General features: G+C 48.0%; 1 protein-coding gene across 7 annotated transcripts in view; it reads left to right on the forward strand.

Moving 5' to 3' along the window:
- Positions 1 to 24334, forward strand: part of SLC2A5 (solute carrier family 2 member 5) — a 35332-nt gene that overhangs the window by 4099 nt on the left and 6899 nt on the right. For 2 of the 7 annotated variants that reach the window (XM_015146614.3, XM_077975774.1), the window contains exons 2-4: positions 9627 to 9725; positions 10265 to 10425; positions 20541 to 20665. The exons of 1 other annotated variant lie outside the window; for it this stretch is intronic. In XM_015146614.3, the coding sequence (XP_015002100.1) occupies positions 9627 to 9725; positions 10265 to 10425; positions 20541 to 20665 (385 nt within the window). Of the gene's footprint in view, positions 1 to 9626; positions 9730 to 10264; positions 10426 to 18259; positions 18572 to 18689; positions 18861 to 20540; positions 20666 to 24334 lie in introns of those variants that run through there. 4 more of the 7 variants (XM_077975796.1, XM_077975785.1, XM_077975815.1 and 1 more) reach the window with 4 other exon arrangements.

Below are 24334 nucleotides of genomic sequence, written 5' to 3' on the forward strand. Positions count from 1 at the left end.
ACTTGTTTGTGAAACTGAGTTCAACAGTGCGATAAGGTGACAGAGCTTGAAGTACTGATCCTCCATGAGCGCTAACTATTCCAGGGGTGTTTGCATTCTGACTGGAGATTCCTAACAAGGAAAAGTTTGGAACTGAAAGAATGTCTCTCTGACAACAGAAACTTCAAGATGGATTTCTAAGGGAGATGGTTTGGGCTTCCTTCCCAGTGACTGAATCGCACCCTGTCAGAAGGTCAGCCTTGAGGATCGTCGACCTAAAAAAAGAAACTGAAGCAAAATTGATGTAGAGATTGTATTGGGGCCAAGGTTGAGGACTGGAGCCCTGGAAAACACTGGGAAGTACTTTGGAGAGCATAGGAGAGGTTCAAGTTTTTAAAGAAAAAAGGACAAAATAGGAGAGGAGTGATTACTGGTTGTTTGTTAGGAATTCTCACTGGTTTAGAGAAATGACATTGATGTAGTGACAGGCTATGCATTGGTTTTGTTTTGAAACAGAATCTTGCTCTTGTCACCCAGACTGGAGTGCAATGGCGCGATCTCAGCTCACTGCAGCCTCCACCTCCCAGATTCAGGCAATTCTCCTGCCTCAGCCTCCCGAGTGGCTGGGATTATAGACGTCTGCCACCATGCCCGGCTAACTTTTTGTATTTTTAGTAGAGACGGGGTTTCATCATGTTGTCCAGGCTGGTCTCAAACTCCTGACCTCATGATCTGCCCACCTCGGCCTCCCGCCGAAGTGCCGTGATTACAGGCGTGAGCCACCGCGCCCGGCCTACATTGTTGGCTGTAGGGTATGTGCTATGGTGTCTGGTGTATGGCATTATTAGGCTAATTTACAGCTACTTGGTGGCAACACTCAGTGTAGAGTCCACATAGCAGGCAGATGACTTAGCTCACATGGGAATGAGATGTGACTGCTGCCGTATTTCAGAACTTTGCTGGACCGGTCATTTAAAGGGGTGCACATCCCCCCAAAAGTTTCTTTTCTTTCTTGGGGTGGTGGTTATTACTAAAGTCTCAAAATGTTCTCTGCATTATGCAAGGCAGGAAACTGGTTTACTGACAGCATGAGGAATGTGGTTTCTGGTTTCTCCCTGAAGCACAGCTCAGAGTCATGGCAACCTCCTTAGCCTCTAAGGAGAGCCCCTCCCGGTCATGGCTGGGGATCACTGGGGTCTCTCATTTTAACAGGCTGGCCAGAGACCCACACATCCTCTTCATCCCCTCCCTTTTCCTTATGCCCTAATCCAGCCCGGTACCAAATTCTTTTTGTTCCCCCTCCAGGAAAGCAAAAAAAGAAAGAAAGAGGGCTTAAGCCTTCTTTCTACTATGTGCATCTTTATTGAGACTATAACTCAATACCATACAATTTCTCCCCTCTAAAGTACACAGGCCTCGGCTGGCACTGTGGCTCACACTTATAAAACCAGCACTTTAGGAGGCTGAGGTGAGAGGATTGCTTGAGACCGGGAGTTCAAGACTAGCTTGGGCAACATAGCGAGACCCTGTCTCTATAAAAAATGTAAATAATAGCCTGGTGTGGTGGCTCACACCTGTAATCCCAGCACTCTAGGTGGTCAAGGCAGGTGGATCACTTGAGGTCAGGAGTTTGAGACCGGCCTGGCCAACATGGTGAAACCCTGTCTCTACTAAAAATACAAAAATTATCCAGGCGCGGTGGCATGCACCTGTAATCCCAGCTACCCGGGAGGCTGAGGCAGGAGAATGGCTTGAACTGAGGAGGTGGAGGCTACAGTGAGCTGAGATTGCGCCACTGCACTCCAGCCTGGATGACAGAGCAAGACTCCATCTCCAAAACAAAAACAAAAACAAAAACAATTTAAATAAATAAAGTATACAGGCTGGGCGTGGCAGCTCACACCTGTAATACCAGCACTTCGGGAGGCTGAGGCAGGAGGATAGAGACCAGCCTGGGCAACTAAGCGAGACTCTGTCTCTACACACACACACAAAGTACATATTAGTATATAAAAGTATACAGTTTATCACCAGAGTGAAATAAGCCAGGCATGGGAAGACACGCGCCACATCATCTTACATGTGGAATCTGAAAAAGTTGAACTCTCTAAGTGGAACTCACAGGCTGAGAAGTGGTATCGCATGCTGATTTTTATTTGCGTTTTCCTCATGGGATACCAAGTCTTTTTAATTCTCATCCTCAATAGTCGTCAAAGCTGGCACTTTTAACCCCTGCCGCGGCCCGTTCCATTACCCAAGTGCCCATCTGCTGTCTGCTGGCTTCTGTAGTAACCCGATCCTTGGTCTCCCTTTTGCTCTGCACGTAGCAGCTGGAGTAATTTTTTATTTTTTGAGACAGAGTCTTGCTCTGTTTCCCAGACTGGAGTGCAGTGGCGTGATCTCGGCTCACTGCAACCTCCACCTCCTGGGTTCAAGCAATTCTCCTGCCTTAGCCTCCCTAGTAGCTGGGACTACAGGCATGTGCCACCACGCTTTGCTTATTTTTGTATTTTTAGTAGAGATGGGGTTTCACCATGTTGCCCAGGCTGGTGTCAAACTCCTAACCTCAAGTGATCCTCCCGCCTTGGCCTCCCAAAGTGCTGGGATTACAGGCATGAGCCACTGCACCCGGCCTGGAATAATTTTTTAAAAGTCCAAATCCTTCCATCCCACTCCCCGGCTACAGAGCACATGGAGGGAGCAGTCTGTTCTGTGGCCCTCACCCTGCCTGCCCTCCTTTCCCCACGCTCCCCCCGGCCTGCCCTCCTTTCCCCACGCTCCCCCCGGCCTGCCCTCCTTTCCCCACGCTCCCCCCGGCCTGCCCTCCTTTCCCCACGCCCCCCCCGGCCTGCCCTCCTTTCCCCACGCTCCCCCCGGCCTGCCCTCCTTTCCCCACGCTCCCCCCCCCCGGCCTGCCCTCCTTTCCCCACGCTCCCCCCGGCCTGCCCTCCTTTCCCCACGCCCCCCCCGGCCTGCCCTCCTTTCCCCACGCTCCCCCCGGCCTGCCCTCCTTTCCCCACGCCCCCCCCGGCCTGCCCTCCTTTCCCCACGCCCCCCCCGGCCTGCCCTCCTTTCCCCACGCCCCCCCCGGCCTGCCCTCCTTTCCCCACGCCCCCCCCGGCCTGCCCTCCTTTCCCCACGCTCCCCCCGGCCTGCCCTCCTTTCCCCACGCTCCCCCCGGCCTGCCCTCCTTTCCCCACGCTCCCCCCGGCCTGCCCTCCTTTCCCCACGCTCCCCCCGGCTCGCCCTCCTTTCCCCACGCCCCCCCCGGCTCGCCCTCCTTTCCCCACGCTCCCCCCGGCCTGCCCTCCTTTCCCCACGCTCCCCCCGGCTCGCCCTCCTTTCCCCACGCCCCCCCCGGCCTGCCCTCCTTTCCCCACGCTCCCCCCGGCTCGCCCTCCTTTCCCCACGCTCCCCCCGGCTCGCCCTCCTTTCCCCACGCTCCCCCCGGCCTGCCCTCCTTTCCCCACGCTCCCCCCGGCCTGCCCTCCTTTCCCCACGCTCCCCCCGGCTCGCCCTCCTTTCCCCACGCTCCCCCCGGCCTGCCCTCCTTTCCCCACGCTCCCCCCGGCTCGCCCTCCTTTCCCCACGCTCCCCCCGGCTCGCCCTCCTTTCCCCACGCTCCCCCCGGCTCGCCCTCCTTTCCCCACGCTCCCCCCGGCTCGCCCTCCTTTCCCCACGCTCCCCCCGGCCTGCCCTCCTTTCCCCACGCTCCCCCCGGCCTGCCCTCCTTTCCCCACGCTCCCCCCGGCCTGCCCTCCTTTCCCCACGCTCCCCCCGGCCTGCCCTCCTTTCCCCACGCTCCCCCCGGCTCGCCCTCCTTTCCCCACGCTCCCCCCGGCCTGCCCTCCTTTCCCCACGCTCCCCCCGGCTCGCCCTCCTTTCCCCACGCTCCCCCCGGCCTGCCCTCCTTTCCCCACGCTCCCCCCGGCTCGCCCTCCTTTCCCCACGCTCCCCCCGGCTCGCCCTCCTTTCCCCACGCTCCCCCCGGCTCGCCCTCCTTTCCCCACGCTCCCCCCGGCTCGCCCTCCTTTCCCCACGCTCCCCCCGGCTTGCCCTCCTTTCCCCACGCTCCCCCCGGCTCGCCCTCCTTTCCCCACGCTCCCCCCGGCTTGCCCTCCTTTCCCCACGCTCCCCCCGGCTTGCCCTCCTTTCCCCACGCTCCAGCCACACTGGCCAAATTCCAGATGCTCAAAGGTTCTGAGCTCCGCCTGCCGCAGGCCTTCCAACAGGCTGTTCCCTTTCTCTGAACCACTCTCTTCTTCCCCCTCCTCTCCTCAGCTGAGATGTTGCTCCACAGACCTTTTTAACCACTCCTGTGTTTTCTTAGTACTTACTACAGTTACAGTTTATTACATTCTCATGTAGTTTCTTAATGTGTGTCTTTACCATTGGACAATAGTCTGCTGGGGGCAGCTGTGTTGCTCACTGGAGGGCACTGTGCTTCCTGGAGTCCAGTTAGCTGGCCATACGTGTTTGTGTAATGAAGACGGTTGGACCAGCAGGGTTAGTGAGAACCCACCCAGAATAACTTTGCTGCCCTCAGGAGAGTGAGCCATGATTCCTGCGGCGCCCACAGAATGTGCCTGTGGCTTGAATTCAGGGAGGAAGTGAAAGAATGGAGGGTGAATTGAATGCTCTATCCTCAGAGACTCTATAGCCTGATCATTTAGTCGCTCTGATCTCTCCTCCATAGTCTCTCTGATCGTTTTTGCCGGGATCCCATCAAAGCAGTCAGGGAGCTGGCTATCCATGGTGCCTGGCAGAACCCCCAACTCTGGGGCATGAGCCCTGGGAACCAGCCAGCTCCACCAGCTGGGCTGTGCTTGTTGACTGTGCTGCTGGCCAGAACCCCACCCCTGACCCCAAAGGACTTCAAACCTTAGGGCCCGCATCAGGCTGAGGGAGTGGTCAAGAGCTGCACTTGGCTGTGTGAATGAAGCTGGTTGCAGTTTCATCTTACTGAGAAGCGAATTAGGAAAGAACTTTTTATTTTTATTTTTTTTGAGATAGGGTCTCGCTTTGTTGCCCAGGCTGGAGTGCAGTGGTGCGACCATAGCTCACTGCAGCCTTGAATTCCTGGGCTCGAGCGATCCTCCCACCTCCGCCTCCTGAGTAGCTGGGACCACAGGCATATTCACCACCACACCCAGCTAATTTTTAATTTTGTTTTTGGTAGAGACAGGTCTCCCTATGTTGCCCAATCTGGTCTCAAACTCCCGGACTCAAGCGATCCTCCTACCTTAGCTTCTCAAAGTGCTGGGATTACGAGCATTTGCCATCACACCCAGATGTTTTGTTTTGTTTTGCTGTTTTGATGAGATAGGGTCTCGCTCTGTCACCCAAGCTGGAGTGCAGTGGTGAGATCTCACCTCACTGCAACCTCTGCCTCCCGTGCTCAAGTGATCCTTCCACCTCAGCCTCTTGAGTAGCTGGGATTACAGATGCGCATCACGCCCAGCGAATTTTTGAATTTTTAGTAGAGACGAGGTTTCACCATGTTTCCCGGGCTGGCCGAGAACTCCTCGGCTCAAGCAGTCTACCCACCTCAACCTCCCAAAGTGCTGGGATTATAGGCATGAGCCATCGTGCCCAGAAGAAAAATTTTTAATCAACATTTTCTTCCCTTTCTTCCCCCCACCCCTACCCCTCTCTCTTCTGTAACACAATCAAGCGGTAGAACAGCTATAGGGGAGGGATTTTTGTCTGTCTTGTTTGTTCACCACTATATCCCTGACACTTAGAGCAATGCCTGGTTCACACTGGGCGCTCAGTATGTTGAATGGTGAATAGATGAGTGAATGAATGAATATACAGAGCCAGTCAGATGGGAGGTGAGCCAAGTCTATTGTGTGTGCATATGTGTGTCGGGGGGGTGGGCTGTGTGTGTGTGGGGTAGGCTGTTATGTGGTGTGGGGGGGGTGTGTGGGGGGGTGTGAGGCGTGTGTGTGGGGGGATGTGTGGGCTGTATGTCTGTATGTGTGGTGTGTGTGATGTGTGTATTTGTGCCTATGTGTGTGGGGGGTGAGGGGTGGGTGTGTGTGTGGTGTGGGGGGGGTATGTGTAGTGGAGGCATGTGGGGGTGTGGGGTGTATAGTGTGTGTACATGTGGGGGGCATGTATTTGTGTATGTAGTGTGTGTGTACATGTGGGGGGTGTGTGTGTAGTGTTTGTGTACATGTGGGGAGTGTGTGTGTAGTGTGTATATGTGGAAGGCATGTGTGTGTATTGTGTGTGTACACGGGGGGCATGTGTGTGTGTAGTAGGGGCATGTGGGGGTGTGGGGTGTGCAGTGTGTGTGGGTGTGGCTGTGTAGTGTGGGTGTGTACATGTGGGTGTATGTGTATGTGTAGTGTGTATGTAGTGTGTGTGTAGTATGTATGTAGTGTGTGTATATGTGTAGTGTGTGTATGTGTGTGTACTGTGTGTGTAGTGTGTGTAGTGTGTGTGTAGTGTGTATAGTGCGTGTAGTGTGTGTATAGTGTGTGTGTAGTGTGTGTAGTGTGTATATTGTGTGTATAGTGTGTGTAGTGTGTGTAGTACGTGTGTAGTGTGTGTGTAGTGTGTGTAGTGTGTGTTTAGTGTGTGTGGTGTGTGTAGTGTGTGTAGTGTCCGTGTGTAGTGTGTGTGCAGTGTGTGTGTAGTATGTGTGTAGTGTGTGTGGTGTGTGTAGTGTGTGTAGTGTGTGTACTGTGTGTAGTGTGTAGTGTGTGTGTGTAGTGTGTGTGCATAGTGTGTGTAATGTGTGTGTTTGTGTGTGTGTAGTACATGTGTAGTATGTGTGTCCTGTGTGTAGTGTGTGTAGTGTGTGGTGTGTGTGTAGTGTGTGTGTAGTATATGTAGTGTGTGTGTAGTGTTTGTAGTGTGTGTGTAGTGTGTGTGGTGTGTGTAGTGTGCGTGCAGTGTGTGTGTAGTATGTGTGTAGTGTGTGTGCATAGTGTGTGTGCATGATGTGCATAGTGCGTGCATAGTGTGTGTAGTGTGTAGTGTGTGTGTAGTGTGTAATGTGTGTTGTTTGTGTGTGTAGTGTGTGTAGTGTGTGTAGTGTGTGAGTGTGTAGTGTGTGTAGTGTGTGTGTAGTGTTTGTGTAGTGTGGGTGTGTTTGTGTGTGGGTAGTGTGTGTGTGTAATGTGTGTGTAGTGTGGATGTGTTTGTGTGTAGTGTGTGTAGTGTGTGTGTGTAATGTGTGTGTAGTGTGGATGTGTTTGTGTGTAGTGTGTGTAGTGTGTGTATGTGTGTGTAGTGTGTGGTGTGTGTATAGTGTGTGTTGTGTGTGTGTAGTGTGTAGTGTGTGTATAGTGTGAGTGTAGTGTGTGTGTAGTGTGTAGTGTGTGTGTATAGTGTGAGTGTAGTGTGTGTGTAGTGTGTGTAGTGTGTAGTGTGTGTGTAGTGTGTGTGTGTAGTGTGTAGTGTGTGTGTAGTGTGTAGTGTGTGTGTAGTGTGTGTGTGTCGTGTGTGTGTCGTGTGTGTAGTGTGTGTGTGTCGTGTGTGTGTTGTGTGTGTGTGGTGTGTGGTGTGTAGTGTGTGTGTAGTGTGTGTAGTGTGTGTGGTGTGTGTGTAGTGTGTGTAGTGTGTGTGCATAGTGTGTAGTGTGTGTGTAATGTGTGTGTAGTGTGTGTGTGTAGTGTGTATGTGTGTGTAGTGTGTGTGTGTAGTGTGTGTGTGTAGTGTGTGTGTTGTGTGTGTGTGTAGTGTGTGTAGTGTGTGTGTGTAGTGTGTGGTGTGTAGCGTGTGTGTAGTGTGTGTGTGTGTAGTGTGTGTGTGTGTAGTGTGTGTGTGTAGTGTGTGTGTGTGTGTAGTGTGTGTGTGTGTAGTGTGTGGTGTGTAGTGTGTGTGTAGTGTGTGTGTGTAGTATGTGTGTGTGTGTAGTGTGTGTGTGTGTGTGTAGTGTGTTTTTGCTCTTCACCAGGGCTCCTTGCAGGCGTGCTCTTCAGAGGTTCATTCCACCCCATCTGGGCCCCGTGACAAGGCAGGAAAGATCATTGTTTCTCTCCCTATCTGGCTTTTCACTTACCCCTGCCAAGACATCCTCTTTAGGCTGGGCACAGTGGCTCATGCCTACAATCCCAGCACTTCGGGAGGCCGAGGCAGCAGGATCGCTTGAGCTCAGGAGTTTGAGACCAGCTTGGACAATATAATGAGACCTCTGTCTCTATAAAAAAATTTTTTTAATTAGCCAGGCGTGATGGCATGCACCTGTAGTCCCAGCTACTCGGGAGGCTGAGGTGGGAGGATCACTTGAGCCCAGGAGGCTGAGGTCGCAGTGAGCTATAATAGCATCTCAGCACTCCAGCCAGGGCAAGAAAGCAAGACCCTGTCTCAAAAAAAAAAAAAAAAGAAAAAAAAAAAGAATCTCTGTAGATTTAGATTCAGTGGGATAGTGCTCATCTTGTCTCTGGAGGGCCGAGCATGAACCTGTGTCACCTGTGAAAGGGGGCTCTCTGGCCAGGCACGGTGGCTCATGCCTGTAATCCCAGCACTTTGGGAGGCTGAAGGCGGGCGGATCACGAGGTCGGGAGATCGAGACCATCCTGGCTAACACGGTGAAACCCCGTCTCTACTAAAAATACAAAAAATTAGCCGGGCGTGGTGGCAGGCACCTGTAGTCTCAGCTACTCGGGAGGCTGAGGCAGGAGAATGGCGTGAACCTGGGAGGCGGAGCTTGCAGTGAGCCGAGATTGTGCCACTGCAGTCCAGCCTGGGCAACAGAGTGAGACTCCATCTCAAAAAAAAAAAAAAAAAGAAGAAGAAAGGGGGCTCTCCATCAGAGTAGGTGGAAGAAGGTCTTTTGATGGCAAGTCAGAGAGCAGCGCAGCGTCCTAAGCTCTCTCCGACAGCAGAGTCACCTCTGCAGCTAGATATGGTCGTAATTAATCCTGGCAAACACCCAGCGAGGGAGTGTGATTGTCCTCATTTTAGAGATGAGGAAACTGAAGATCCTGGAAATTAAGCTGAAAAGTGGCAATGGGTAGATTCAAAACTGAGGCCTGTAGATTTTAAGCCCACAGCTCTCTCCATGTCTGTCTCCCGCTCTTCATTACTAATGAATTTCCTCTTGTCATTACAGATTGTCTGAAAGGAAATTTTCAGTGGCCCTAAATAGCTAAAAATTTCTTTTTTTCTGTTTGATTTTTCCGGGAGTTTATGTTTGAGATGGTGCAAGAGCACATTTGCTGCAGTTGACAAATGCCACCACGTGGCAGGAATGTCACAGGAGCAATTCAAACATCAGCTGCAGTAGTAGCTGCAGTGTTAGAGAAGTAGGTTTCAGCTTCTTTCTGATCCAGTGGTTCTCAAATGGGGCACTTCCCCACCGGGGGACACTTAGCAATGTCAGAAGACATTTGGGTTGTCGCAGCTGGGGAGAGGGGTGCTACTGGCACCATGTTTACGGGATGCTGTAGACATCCTGCTGTGCTCAGGACAGCCCCCACAATAAAGAATTATTGGACCCCAAGTGTCAAAAGTGCCGTGGTTGAGAAAGCCTGCTGTAACCCAAGGTGGGTTGAGGGTAGGTTTCAAGGAATGGAGTAGTCTCAAGACTACAGATCTTCAGATTCTGTTACATCTTTCTATGAAACCGAAGTAAAGCGGGAGGGCCCTGGAACCCTGGGGCTGCTTCCTGACCTAAGCTGCAATCTCTGCAGAGGCTGACGCTTGTGCTTGCCCTGGCAACCCTGATAGCTGCCTTCGGATCGTCCTTCCAGTATGGGTACAACGTGGCTGCTGTCAACTCTCCAGCCCTGGTAGGTCACCGTGGTGAGCAAGATGTGGGAGGGCGTTTGAAGCAGCCCATTGCCTGGGTGGGACTGGCCAGTGTGGGGCTGTTCACACAGCTGTCCTCAAGCAAAGGGAGAGGAAAACACCCTCCAGACAGCACAGACCCGAGGGAATTCGCAGGCACATGGCTCTTGGGATGGGCCAGGTCTGGATGGACACACAGTGGGCTGGGCTCCAGGACAGGGCTCAGATCTTCTGTGGCCTTGCGGTTTAGAGGGAATCCAGAGCGGGCAGGGGTCTCCCAACTGATTGGAAAATTGGAGTCATCTCTTTCTGGCTGAGAAATACCAAGGGTGGTTTGCTGCTCAGAGGTTTCCCAGTCCTCCCCGTGGGTGCCCACCCTGCTTGCTGCTCATGAAGCTCTGTCCTGCCTCCTGTCACCCCCCGGTTAATAAGGCTGGTCTCTGTGTGCCCAGGTTATTTCACTGGGTGTCCTAACAGCTAGTATTCTTCCTGCAAAACCGGAGCAAATTATTTTGGTGTTCTGTTTTGCTTTGTCTCCTAGCTCATGCAACAATTTTACAATGAGACTTACTACAGTAGGACCGGTGAATTCATAGAAGATTTCCCCTTGACGTTGCTGTGGTCTGTAACCGTGTCCATGTTTCCCTTCGGAGGGTTTATCGGATCCCTCCTGGTCGGCCCCTTGGTGAATAAATTTGGCAGGTAAGGGAAGGTGAATTTTTAATTCCCTGAAGCTCATAGACCCCTATCAGAGCTAAAACATAGGCCTAAAACTGAAATCCTTATCATGAGACTAGAATAATAACCACTGTGATCATTTTTCTTTTCTTTTTCTTTTTTTTCTTTTTTTTTAAAATGTTTGAGATGGAGTCTTGCTCTGTCAGCCAGGCTGGAATGCAATGGCACAATCTTGGCTCACCACAACCTCTGCCTCCCAGGTTCAAGCGATTCACCTGCCACAGCCTCCTGATCCTGGGATCACAAGTGTATACCACCACACCCGGCTAATGTATTTTTAGTAGAGATGGAGTTTCACCATGTTGGTCAAGCTGGTCTCAAACTCCTGACCTCAGGTGATCCATCCGCCTCAGCCCCCCAGAGTGCTGGGATTACAGGCGTGAGTCACTGCGCCTGGCTGGTCATTTTTATTTTCTAATGGGGTCAGAAAAGAAGACCAGATATTGACAGTGTTTGGGGACCTAGGCAGGGTCTCGGGGATTAGAAGCAGGGGTGGCCGGGGATCTACAGGCTCTCAGGCAGACCCGGAAGGAGCCGTGTGTGCTTGTGGAGACCCAGGACTTGCTTCGGCTCATACTGCGCTTTTGTCCCCACAGTGTTGTCTAGGACATCTCTCTTGTGACACCAGCCTCCTGAACAAAGGGGTCAGGGCTGTGTCTTTGCCCCTATTTCTGGAAACATTAGAAATGCCGTATTTTATTCCAAAAAAGTGTCCTTAAGATATCACGCTCCCCCGTGTAAATTCCGTGGACGTTATGGAAGACCTAGTTAGAAACAGAATTTTAGAGGTCCCCTCGTCCAACCCCTCCAGGGATGAGGAGACATGGGGCTGAGTGAGGTCACAGATCTAGTGAGCCCAGAGTAACCCAGACTCTGACTCCTCCTCCAGTGTTTCGAGAAAAGAATCTGAGAGTAAAAACACACGGCCGGGCGCGGTGGCTCACGCCTGTAATCCCAACACTTTGGGAGGCCGAGGCAGGCGGATCACCTGAGGTCAGGAGTTGGAGACCAGCCTGGACAGCATGGTGAAACCCCATCTCTACTAAAAATACAAAAATTATCTGGGCATGGTGGTGGGCGCTTGTATTCCCAGCTACTCGGGAGGCTGAGGCAGGAGAATCGCTTGAACCCGGGAGGCGGAGGTTGCAGTGAGCCAAGATCGCACCATTGCACTCCAGCCTGGGCAACAAGAGCGAAACTCCATCTCAAAAAACAAACAAACAAACAAAAAACACTGCCGCAGCTTTGGGATCTAACATCTTCTTGAGAGGTTAGTGTTGAACCCACAATTTTCCCTGTGGGCCTTCATGGAGCAGAACATCCCGCCACTCAGAATCAGACCTACGGGACACTTCTTGAGTGAAGAGCATGCTGTTTGGTCCACAGGTGGTGCTAAAGGTTGCTAATTGAGCTGTCTAGTTAGGAGTCTGATAAACACTATTTGGCTATTTGCCGTTTTCTTAAGTATTTGTGGGTGTTATTTATTTCTTTATTTTTTGAGGTAGAGACTTGCTCTGATGCCCAGGCTGGAGTGCAGTGGTGCGATCTTGGCTCACTGCAACCTCCATCTCCTGGGTTCAAGCCATTCTCCTGCCTCAGCCTCCCAAGTAGCTGGGATTACAGGTGGCCACCACCACACGCAGCTAATTTTTGTATTTTTAGTAGAAACAGGGTTCCACCATATTGGCCAGGCTGGTCTCAAATTCCTGGCCTCAAGTGATCCACCTACCTCTGCTTCCCAAAGTGCTGGGATTACAGGGGTGAACCACTGCATGTGGCTGGTGTTATTTAAATAACAGTAGCAACTAACTTTTATTAATGAGTTCCTATGTGCCAGGCACTATCCTGACTGGGTTTAGAAGTACTATTACAATCCTCACTTTATTTTTATTTATTTATTTATTTTTTTGAGACGGAGTCTTGCTCTGTCGCCCAGGCTGGAATGCAGTGGCCGGATCTCAGCTCACTGCAAGCTCCGCCTCCCGGGTTCACGCCATTCTCCTGCCTCAGCCTCCCAAGTAGCTGGGACTACAGGCGCCCGCCACCTCGTCCGGCTAGTTTTTTTGTATTTTTTAGTAGAGACGGGGTTTCACCGTGTTAGCCAGGATGGTCTCGATCTCCTGACCTCGTGATCCACCCGTCTCGGCCTCCCAAAGTGCTGGGATTACAGGCTTGAGCCACCGCGCCCGGCCTATTTTTATTTATTTTTGAGACGGAGTCTCGCCCCGTCACCCAGGCTGGAGTGCAATGGCGCGATCTCAGCGCGTTGCAACCTCCGCCTCCCAGGTTTGAGGGATTCTCCTGCCTCAGCCTCCCGAGTAGCTGTACAGGTGCACGCCACCACATGAAGCTAATTTTTTGTATCTTTACTGGAGACGGAGTTTCACCATGTTGGCCAGGCTGTCTCAAACTGCTGACCTCATGATCCGCCTGCCTCGGCCTCCCAAAGTGCTGAGATTACAGGTGTGAGCCACCGCACCTGGCTAATCCCCACTCCACTTTAAAGATGGGGAAATGGTGCAGAGAGACACTGTAACTTACCCAAGATCACACAGCTGGGAGGTGGCCAGGAGTCTAACCCAGGACATTTCACTTCTGAGCGTGAGCAAGTAACATCTACACTCTACTTCTGTTATTTAGGGAAAATATCTTCTCAATCTGTTGCTTTATTTTTTTAATCATACATATAGTACCTTTTTTATGCAAAATTTTAAAGTCTTCAAGTGGTCAAATTTATAGATTTTGCTTCTCAACTGGGGACACTTACAAAGCAAAAACTATAAATATATGTATGTGAGACAGGATCTCACTCTGTCACCCAGGTGAGAGTGCAGTGGCACGATCACAGCTCACTGCAGCCTTGAACTCCTGGGCCCAAGAGATCCTTCTGCCTCAGCCTCCTAAACAGGTGGAACTACAGGGTGTGCCATGATGCTCAGCTCATTTTTTAGTTTTTATAGAGACAGGGTCTCACTATGTTGCTCTGGCTGGTCTCAAACTTCTGGGCTCAAGCAATCCCCCCACCTTGGCCTCCCAAAGTGCTGGGATTATAGGCACGAACCACTACGCCTAGCCTCTTCTATATTTTTAAAATTTATTTCACAATTTTGTTTTTCCAGATACATCTGGTGTTTTATTTTGTATATATTGAGTGATGAGAAAGAACTAATTTTATTTTATTTTTCCAAGTGGAAAGTCAGTTGCTCTCAAGTTTATCTTAGTTATTCATGTTCTTTTACTCTTCCATTTAAAATTTTAAGTCAGCTTCTCAAAATCCCTGAAGAAAGATTCTGATTGGCATTGCTCTGAATTTATAAATTAACTTGAGGAAAACTGACATCTCTCCAATGTTGACCTTTCCCACTCATGAGCAAACTAGAGCTTTCCATTGTCTTCAGGTCTTTTTACATGTCCTTCTATAAAGTTTCATCGTAAAGGACCAAGGATTTAGTTTTCTTTATCCTGGGAGTCACTGTGGTTCCCTGTCTGAAGTTTCATGTCTTTGTCATCAGTTCTGAGAATTTTTCAGCCAAATATTGCCCCTCCCCAATTTTCTATATTCTTTGCTTCTAGAACTCCATGAAGTTCCTCCATGTCTTTGAATCATTCATATTTCCCATCTTCTTATCTCTCTCGGGTGCTTTCTAGGTAATTTCTGCAGGTCTACCTTCCCATTCACTAATTTTCTCTTCAGATATAATAAAACTGCTATGTTTTTAATTTTAATGATTATATTTTTCATTTCAATAAGTTCTATTTGTTTTTAAAATCTATTTTCATCATTGTTTTACATAACTTTGTTTTATAGTTTTTTGTTCTTTCCTATAGTACTATTTTTTATTTTATTTTTTATTTATTTATTTTTTTGATACAGAGTCTCGCTCTGTCACCCAGGCTGGAGTGCAATGGCGCTATCTTGGCTCACTGCAACCTCTACCTCCTGGGTTCAGGTGATTCTCCTGCTTCAGCCTCCCAAATAGCTGGGATTACAGGCACCCACCACCATGTCCAGCCAATTTTTGTATTTTTAGTAGAGATGAGGTTTCACCATGTTGGCCAGGCTGGTCTTGAACTCCTGACCTCAAGTGATCTGCCTGCCTTGGCCTCCCAAAGTGCTGGGAATATAAGCATAAGACACTGCGCCCTGCCTAAAAAAAATTACATATGTATTTTTAATATATATTTTAATATATAAATATATATAAAATATAGACAGAGTAAGACCCTATCTCAAAATATATATATATAGAAATAGGGTCTTACTCTGTCACCCAGGCTGGAGCGCAGGGGCCCGATTATGGCTCACTGCAGACTCCACCTGCTGTGCTCAAGTGATCCTCCTCTCTAGTAGCTGAGACTACAAGGATGGGGTCTTGCTATGTTGCTCAGTATGGTCTTGAACTCCTGGCCTCAAGCTATCCTCCCACCTTGGCCTCTGAAAGTGCTGAGATTACTGGCATGAGCCACCATATCCTGCCATTGAAAGTAGACTTTATTTTTAAAGAGCAGTTTTAGGCTCACGGAATTGAGAAGAGGCTACGGAGACTTCCCATATACCCTCTCCTCCAATACATGCATAGTCTCCCCCTTTATCAACATCTCTCACCAGAGCGGTGTATTTGTGTATTTGTTACAAATGGTGAAACCTGCATTGACATATATCATCACCCAAGGTTCATAGTGTACATTAGGGTTTACATTAGGGTTTACTATTGATGTTGTACATTCTATGGGTAATGACTTGTGTCCACCATTATAGTATCATATAGAGTAGTTTCACTGCCCTAAGACTCCTCTATGCTCTGCCTAGTCATCCTTCCCTCCTCTCTAACTCCTGGCAACCACTGATGCTTTTACTATCTCCATAGTTTGCCTTTCCCAGAATGCCATATAGTTGGAATCATAGAGTATGTAGGACTTCCTTCCTTCCTTCCTTCCTTCCTTCCTTCCTTCCTTCCTTCCTTCCTTCCTTCCTTCCTCTTTCTCTCTCTCTCTCTCTCTCTCCCTCTCCCTCTCCCTCTCCTTCCCTCCCTCCCTCCTTCCCTCCTTCTTGCACTCTGATAGGCTTTTCAGATTGGCCTTTTTTTTTTCTTTTTTTTTTCGAGATGATGCCTCACTCTGTCGCTAGGCTGGAGTGCAGTGGCACGATCTCAGCTCACTGCAACCTCCACCTCCCATGTTCAAGCAATTCTCTTGCCTCAGCCTCCCGAGGCTGGGAGTACAGGTGCACGCCACCACATCCAGCTAATTTTTGCATTTTTAGTAGAGATGGGGTTTCACCATGTTGACCAGGATGGTCTCGATCTCTTGACCTCGTGATCCACCCACCTTGGCCTCCCAAGGTGCTGGGATTACAGGCGTGAGGCACCACGCCTGGCCCAGATTGGCCTCTTTTACTAATATGTACTTAAGGCTTCTTCATGTCTTTTCATGGCTTGAATATTTCATTGTCTGGTTGTAGCACACTTTATCCGTTCACTACCAGAGGACATCTTGGTTGCTTCCAACTTTTGGCAATTGTGAACAAAGCAGCCGTAAACATCCATGCACGTGTAAGTTTCTGTGTAGATATACGTTTTCAACTCCTTTGGGTAAATACCAAGGAGTATGTGATTGCTGGATCATATGAGTACAGATAAGCGTATGTTTAGTCTTATAGGAAACTGCCAAACTGTCTTTTATTTTTATTTATTTATTTATTTATTTTTTTTGAGATGGAGTCTCGCTCTGTCGCCCAACCTGGAGTGCAGTAGCCGGATCTCAGCTCACTGCAAGCTCCGCCTTTCAGGTTCACGCCATTCTCCTGCGAGATATCATTTTGCATTCCCACCAGCAACAAATGAGGGTTCCTGTTGCTCCAGCATTTGGTGGTGTCAGAGTTCTGGGTTTTTGCTCTTCTGACAGGTGGTACCTTATTGTTTAATTTGCATTTCCCTGATAACACATCAGGTGGTGCACCTTTTCATATGCTTATTTCTCATCTGCGTATCTTGGTGAGGTGTCTGTTAAGATCTTTGGCCCATTTTTAAATTGGGTTGTTTGTTTTCTTTTTGAGTTTTAAGAGTTCTTTGTATATTTTGGAGAACAGTGCTTTTCAGGTATGTCTTTTGCAAATATTTTCTCCTAGTTTGTGGCTTGTCTTTTCCTCCTCTTAACAGTGTTTTACACAGAGCAGGAAGTTTTAATTTTAATGAAGACCAGCTTATCTTTTTCTTTCCTTCCTTCCTTTCTTTCCCTCTCTCCCTCCCTCCCTTCCTTCCTTTCTCTTTCTTTCTTTTCTTTCTTTTTCTTTCTTTCTTTTTGCAATAAAACTTTATTGTGACTTATTATTGTTATAAAATTACAGACAATTGCTCAGGAGGGGTGTACTACCTTAAAATGTCCACCTCCCTCCTTGATAATGCCACTGGTTCCTATCTTTAGCTTGTTCTTTGTGAATTGACCTACTATTTTGAGAGGATCACGTTAGCAACTTCAGACTAAAATTGTTGGTTTACCTATTCCTCCCTGGCATTTAATCAGTCCAGTTGATGCTGTATGTATTTTGTGGCTGTGTTGGAATCGTCTCTGTTTATGACAGTTACATCTTCTTTGCTGTTATTTCTTCTACTTCTTTATAATGCATATAACACCTCTGTGTTTTACGATATTTTTATCTCAAATTATATTTTGTCAGGTATTAAGACTATTACCCAACTTCCCTTTTTGTCTTTATTGGCTAAAGATTTTATATTTTCTAACTTTCTGTCTTTCATTTTAATGATCAATTCTTTCGTTCATGGATTATGCCTTTGGTGTTATATCTGAAAAGTCATCGCCAAACCCAAGACTGTCTAGATTTTTTTTTCCTATGCTATCTTTCAGAAGTTTTATAGTTTTCCGTTTTATATTTAGGTCTGTGACCACTGTGAATTAAAATTTGGGAAAATTCTAAGGTTCATGTCTAGATTCATTTTCTTGCATATAGATGTCCAGTTGTTCCAGCACCATTTTCTTTTCTTTTTATTTGTTGTTTTTTGTTTTTTGTTTTTGAGACAGGGTGTCACTCTGTCACCCAGGCTGAGTGCAGTGACACAATCACAGCTTGCTGCAGCATCAAACTTCCTAGCTCAAGCAGTACTCCCGCCTCAGCCTCTCCAGTAGCTGGGACTACAGGAGTGCACCACCAGTAGTGCCCAGCTAATTTTTGATTTTTTTTTTCTTTTTTTTTTTTTTTTTTTTGAGACAGAATCTTGCTGTGTCACCCAGGCTGGAGTGCAAGTGGCATAATCTCAGCTCACTGCAAACTCTGCCTCCTGAGTTCAAGCAATTCTCTAGCCTCAGTCTTCTGAGTAACCGGAATTAGAGGTGTGTGCCACCATACCCGGCTAAATTTTTTTGTATTTTTAGTAGAGGCAGGGTTTCGTTTTGTTGGTCAGGCTGGTCTCAAACTCCTGGCCTCAGGGGATCCACCCACCTTGGCCTCCCAAAGTCCTGGGATTACAGGTGTGAGCCACTGTGCCTGGCCAATTTATTATTTTTTCTAGAAATGGCGTCTCACTATGTTGCCCAGGCTGGTCTGGAACTCTTGTACACAAGTGATCCTCCTACCTCAGTGTCCAAAAGTGCTGAGATTACAGGCATGAGCACTGCACCCAGCCCAGCACCATTTTTTTTGAAAAGACTGTCTTTTCTCCATTGTGTTCCCTTTGCCCCTTTGTCAAGGATCAGTTGACTAGACTTAACGTGGGTCTATTTCTGGACTCTTTGTTCCGTTCCATTGATCTATTTGTCTATTCTTTTTTTTTTTTTTCTTTAGACAGAGTCTCGCTGTGTCACCCAGGCTGGAGTGTAGTGGTGCCATCTCGGCTCACTGCAACCTCCGCCTCCCAGGTTCAAGCGATTCTCATGCCTCAGCCTCCCGAGTAGGTGGAATTAGAGGCACGCGGCTCTAGTAGAGATGACGAGGTTTCACCATGCTGACCAGGCTGGCCTTGAGCTCCTGACTTCATGTGATCCCGCCCGCCTTGGCCTCTCAAAGTGCTGGGATTTCAGGCGGGAGCCACCACGCCCGGCCCATTTGCCTGTTCATTTACTAGCACCACACTGTCTTAATTACTGTAGCTTTATGGTAAGCCTTGAAGTCAGGTAATGTCGGTTCTCCAATATAGTACCATTTGGATTCCTTATTTTATGACACTAATCATTTTAAACATTTTATAGTCACAGTCTGATTCTGTTGTCTGAAGGTGTGCTGTTAGTGTAAGCGGCTCTCACGTGTGGCGAGTTTCTCAGTGTTTAGGAATGCTGGAGCGCCACTCGCTCACGGCTTCGTCCATCATGAGGGTCCTCATCATGAGGGCTCCATTGTGAGAGGCCCCTGCAGAGAAGTTTGCTTTGCTTCTGTCAGGATCTCCAGGGTAGGCTTGTTCCTGACTTAAATGGGAATGCTTTCCAAGTTTCATTAAGTGTGGTGTTTGATATAGGTTTAAGGTGGATTTCCTTTATCAGCTTAAAGAAGGTCCTCTATGTATAGTTTGTTAAGGCTGGTTTAAAAAAAAAATGGCTTGGCGCGGTGGCTCATGCCTATAATCTCAGCACTTTGGGAGACTGACGCAGGCAGATCATTTGAGGCCAGGAGTTCGAGACCAGCCTGGCCAACATGGGGAAACTCCATCTCTATTATAATACAAACACTTAGCTGGGTGTGGGGGCACATGCCTGTAATCCTAGCTACTTGGAAAGCTGAGGCACAAGAATCACTTAGACATGGCAGACTGAGGTTACAGTGAGCTACGATCACTGCACTCCAGCCTGGGTGACAGAGCGAGACTGTCTCAAAAAAAAAAGCAAGGAAGAAAGAAACTTAGGCCAACTTTTAAATAAACAAATAAAAAGTTAAAAATCATAATGGTGTTAATTTTTTTTTTTTTTTTTTTTTTTGAGACGGAGTCTCGCTCTGTCGCCTGGGATGGAGTGCAGTGGCCGGATCTCAGCTGACTGCAAGCTCTGCCTCCTGGGTTCACGCCGTTCTCCTGCCTCAGCCTTCCAAGTAGCTGGGACTACAGGCACCCTCGCCCAGCTAGCTTTATGAATTTTTTAGTAGAGACGGGGTTTCACCGTGTTAGCCAGGATGGTCTCGATCTCCTGACCTCGTGATCCGCCCATCTCGGCCTCCCAAAGTGGTGGGATTATAGACTTGAGCCACTGCGCCCGGCCAATGGTGTTAAATTTTATTGACTTCTTTTGCTGCTTCTATTGAGATAATCCAATGTTTTCTTCCAATATAATGTTTATTTATTTATTCATTATTTATTTTTTGAGATGGAGTCTCGCCCTGTCACCCAGGCTGGAGTGCAGTGGCACGATCTCAGCTCACTGCAACCTCCACTTCCTGGGTTCAAGCAATTCTTGTGCCTCAGCCTCCAGAGTAGCTAGGATTACAGGCACCTGCCACCACGCCCAGCTAGTTTTTGTATTTTTAGTAAAGACGGGGTTTTACTATGTTGGCCAGGCTGATCTCGAACTCTTGACCTCAAGTGATCTGCCCACCTCGGCCTCCCAAAGTGCTGGGATTACAGGCGTGAGCCACTGTGCCTGGCCCCAATATAATCTTTACTATGGTGAAAGACATTGAAATATTTTTGTATATGCTGTTGAATTTAATCTACTAAGATTTCATTTAGGATTGTGGCATCTATGTTGACATAAGTGAGATGGATCTATACTTTTCTTTTCCTCTAATGTCCTTATCCGGGACAATTTTGGGGTTGGCTTTCAAGATTACACCAAAATTATAAATTAGCTAATGATTTCAAAAACCTTTTACTATATCTTAATACAGAGCCCTTTCCCTCCATTTTCACCACTGATGCCCTCTGGACTGTGGTCATTTCCATTTGCTCCCCACACGGAGAGTATTCCCACACCAGGCCATGCACTTGACCTGTATCAGTCTCAGGTCCCAGAGAGCTAAACGCACAGCAGTAAAGCCACTGCTGTAACTGCTGGAGCCTATGCAGAGGAGACACTCCAGAAACATTTCCTGAATGAATGAGTGAATACTTAAGCCAAACTAACTGATATTTTGTCCTCTGCAGAAAAGGGGCCTTGCTGTTCAACAACATATTTTCTATCGTGCCTGCGATCTTAATGGGATGCAGCAAAGTCGCCAAGTCATTTGAGCTTATCATTATTTCCAGACTTTTGGTGGGAATATGTGCAGGTAAACAATACTATGCTATATTGCCATTCTGTGAGGGCCATCGAGGAGGAGGACAACAGGTTCCCAGGGACTAGAACCAATCTGTGCTCTCTGAAATGTATAGAAAGCTGTTCCTATGCCTCTACTGTGAAATAGATGCTTGAGCCCTACCTGGTTCTCAGGTTTAGAGCTTTACTGTGATGCTTCCTACAAAGAAACGTCTTTGAAAGACTGAAATGCAGAATCTTAACCTGGGAAAGGTCCTTCCAATCCAATCCTTTATCTTGATATTTTCTAAACTGCAGGTCACGACCAGTTAGTGGGTGGTGATACCTGTTTAGTAAGCAGCATTTTCTTTTTAAAAATAGAATAGCTGGATACAATGGCTCACACCTGCAATCCAGCTACTCTAGAAGCCGAGGCGGGAGGATCACTTGAGACCAGCCTGGGCAACACAGTGAGACCCTGTGTGTTAGTCTGTTTTCACACTGCTGTAAAGAATACTCCCCAAGACTGGGTAATTTACAAAGGAAAGAAGTCGAATTGACTTACAGTTCCCTATGGCTGGGGAGGCCTCAGGAAACTTACAATCATGATGGAAGGGGAAGCAGACCTGTCTTACATGACAGCAGCTGAGAGAGAGAGGGAGAGAAGGGAAACTGCCTTATAAAACCATCCAATCTTGTGAAAACTCAGTATCACAAGAACAACACAGGAGAACTTGCCCTCATGATCCAGTCACCTCCCATCAGGTCCTTCCCTTGACACATGGGGATTACAATTCGAGATGAGATTTGGGTGAGGACACAGAGCCAAACCACATTCCCTGTCTCAAAGATAAATAAATATATATATAAACCAATAAATGAAATGGAAGAGACTGTGTTATGTGTAGTAAAGATAAGTATTGCCCACTTCTGTTTCAGATACACACACACACACACACACACACACACACACACGAGAATCAGGTTGCAGTGAAAAATGTATTTCTATATTTTTTACTGTGGGTGAGAGCCAAAAAAGCTTGAGAAACAATCTAATATATGAATTCCACTACCAGAAAGGTGCTAACAATGCCACATTTTAAGTTTTATAAGGCAATTTAAAGTTTGCCAAGGGCATCCCGAGTGTTCTTCCTGAAATGCCCACCTGCTGAGCGGGTGCTGACTCGCTGAGTCCTCTCATCTAACAACCTGGGAGGTAGTTTTTCCTAATCCCACTCTGTTGCTTCCAAGCCTAGGCTGCCAGGCTGCACAGTGGTGATTTTAGAAAACTCCCGTAACTGCTTCACACTGAAGAGAGATGAGGGTACAGCCATGCCAGTGGCGTTCCCTGAGTTGGCATCGTTAGTAGGCAATATTTCTCAGGGTCAGGCGGGGAGAGGCATCTAGGGTGGAAACTCTCAGGGTCCTACAGGTAGAGGGTGGGTCCTTTGAGGGAGCCCCTCCTAGGTGCCTCACTGCCTCCCTCCAGTCACTGTCCCGACATTGCCAAGGAACTCTCATTTGTTCCTTCCAAATGTAGGGATAGAGACAAATGGATAGTTTGGCTGGCTGTCCACAAACCCCTCAGCTGGGATTAATTGGCAATAACAGAGACATGAAAAAAAGATGAGAAGACATTTCCCAAACAGAGACTAAGTCATACCAAAGGGAGGATGGTGAGCCCCACGGCAAACTTCCCTTCGTGCTCGGCTTTCCCTGAGAGCACCTGGCTGGGTCTCTGCCATCTTTTTTTTTTTTTTTTTTTTTTGAGACAGAGTTTCCCTCTTGTCGCCCAGGCTGGAGTGCAGTGGCGTGATCTTAGCTCGCTGCAACCTCCGCCTCTCGAGTTCAAGCGATTCTCCTACCTCAGCCTCCCGAGTAGCTGGGATTACAGGCGCCTGCCACCACACCCAGCTGATTTTTGGTAGAGATGGGGTTTCACTATGTTGGCCAAGTTGGTATCAAACTCCTGTCCTCAGGTGATCCACCCACCTTGGCCTCCCAAAGTGCCGGGATGACAGGCGTGAGCCACCATGCCCGGCTGGTCTCTGCCATCTTGCCCTGACCTGTGGGGTTTTTCTGCAGTGGGCTCAACATTTTGAAAAACAGATGATTCCTAAAAGTTGCCAGCAGTGAGCAGGTCCACGCACTTTTCTATTGACCATTAACAATACAGAATTGTTTCCAGCAGAGAAATATTAGGCTCCAATAGACAACAAATCAGTTAAAAATCCCAGCCTTTACTCAGAAGTCAGTAGTTATCCAAGTTTTTGTCTCAGACCCCTTTGCACACTTAAAATTATTGAGCGCTCCAAAGAGCTTTTGCTCATGTGGGTTACATTGATCAATGTTTACTGTATTAGAAATGGCAACCAAGAAACATATTAATTCATTTTCTTAAAATAAGCCTGTTACATGAAGAGTGGCCTTGTTTGATATTTTTGCAAATCTCTTTAATGTCTGGTTTAATAGAGGACAGCTGAATTCTCAGACATACTCTGGGTCAGGTCGGTTGTGATGTGGCCTGGCAGGAAGTTTCTGGAAAACTCCCATATGCTCATGAGAGAAAGAGAATGAAGAGCAAATATCATCTCAGAATTATTTGAAAATAATTTTGATCTCACAGATACCCTTAAAAGGTCTTGGGATCCCCGGGTCCTCAGATCACAGTTGGAGAACAGTGGCCATTGGGTGCATAATTCATTTCTCATCAGTTGTTCACATACCTCCAGCAAGTCAGCAAAGTGGATCATCAAGTTATGTGCTGCTTAGACACTCATTTTAAAACCACCCATATGGCCAGGTGCAGTGGCTCATGCCTGTAATACCAGCACTTCAGGAGGCTGAGGCAGGTGGGTCATTCGAGGTCAGGAGTGTGAGACCAGCCTGGCCAACATGGTGAAACTCGGTCTCTACTAAAAATACAAAAATTAGCAGGGCATGGTGGAGTAGGTCTGTAATTCCAGCTACTAGAGAGGCTGAGGCACGAGAATAGCTTGAACCCGGGATGGGGAGGTTGCAGTGAGCTGAGATCGCACCACTGTACTCTAGCCTGGGAGACAGCGTAAGACTGTCTTAAAAACAAAACAAACCAACACAAAAATAAAACCACTCATATGAACAAGAACCACATTGCTCACTCTAAAATGAAGTAACAACTACCTTGACAAGGGGGGTGCCAAGACGAGTATGACTTTGACTGGAACATGCTCACAGCTCACTGATTTGTTATTAATTAACTTCTTGGCAGGAAGACTGAAGGTATTCATTGGCTCAGAGGAATTTATACTTTTTGTTTGTTTGTTTGTTTGTTTAAGATGGACTCTTGCTTAATTGCCCAGGCTGGAGAGTGCAGTGGCGCGATCTCAGCTCACTGCAAGCTCCACCTGCTAAGTTCAAGCAATTCTTATGCCTCAGCCTCCTGAGTAGCTAGGACTACAGACAAAAGCGAAACTCCATCTCAAAAAAAAAAAAAAAAAAAAAAAGCCACTTTGCTCTGACTCTAGTATCAGAACTGGCTGGCTCAAAGGTCCTAGTGGAGTCACTTTAAAGACAAAAATAGAGATTGCTTCCCACCAACATACAGGTAACCCCATCTCTTCACAAACCTCCTGAGGTTTCACCCTTCATTTATGTCCTTCACCAAGATTCTCTTGCTGCTAAGTGGCTCTTGTTAAGTGGTGAGGACACAGCCTCCCACTTC

This window comes from Macaca mulatta, chromosome 1 (assembly GCF_049350105.2).
Source record: "Macaca mulatta isolate MMU2019108-1 chromosome 1, T2T-MMU8v2.0, whole genome shotgun sequence".
Classification (NCBI taxonomy): Eukaryota; Metazoa; Chordata; class Mammalia; order Primates; family Cercopithecidae; genus Macaca; species Macaca mulatta.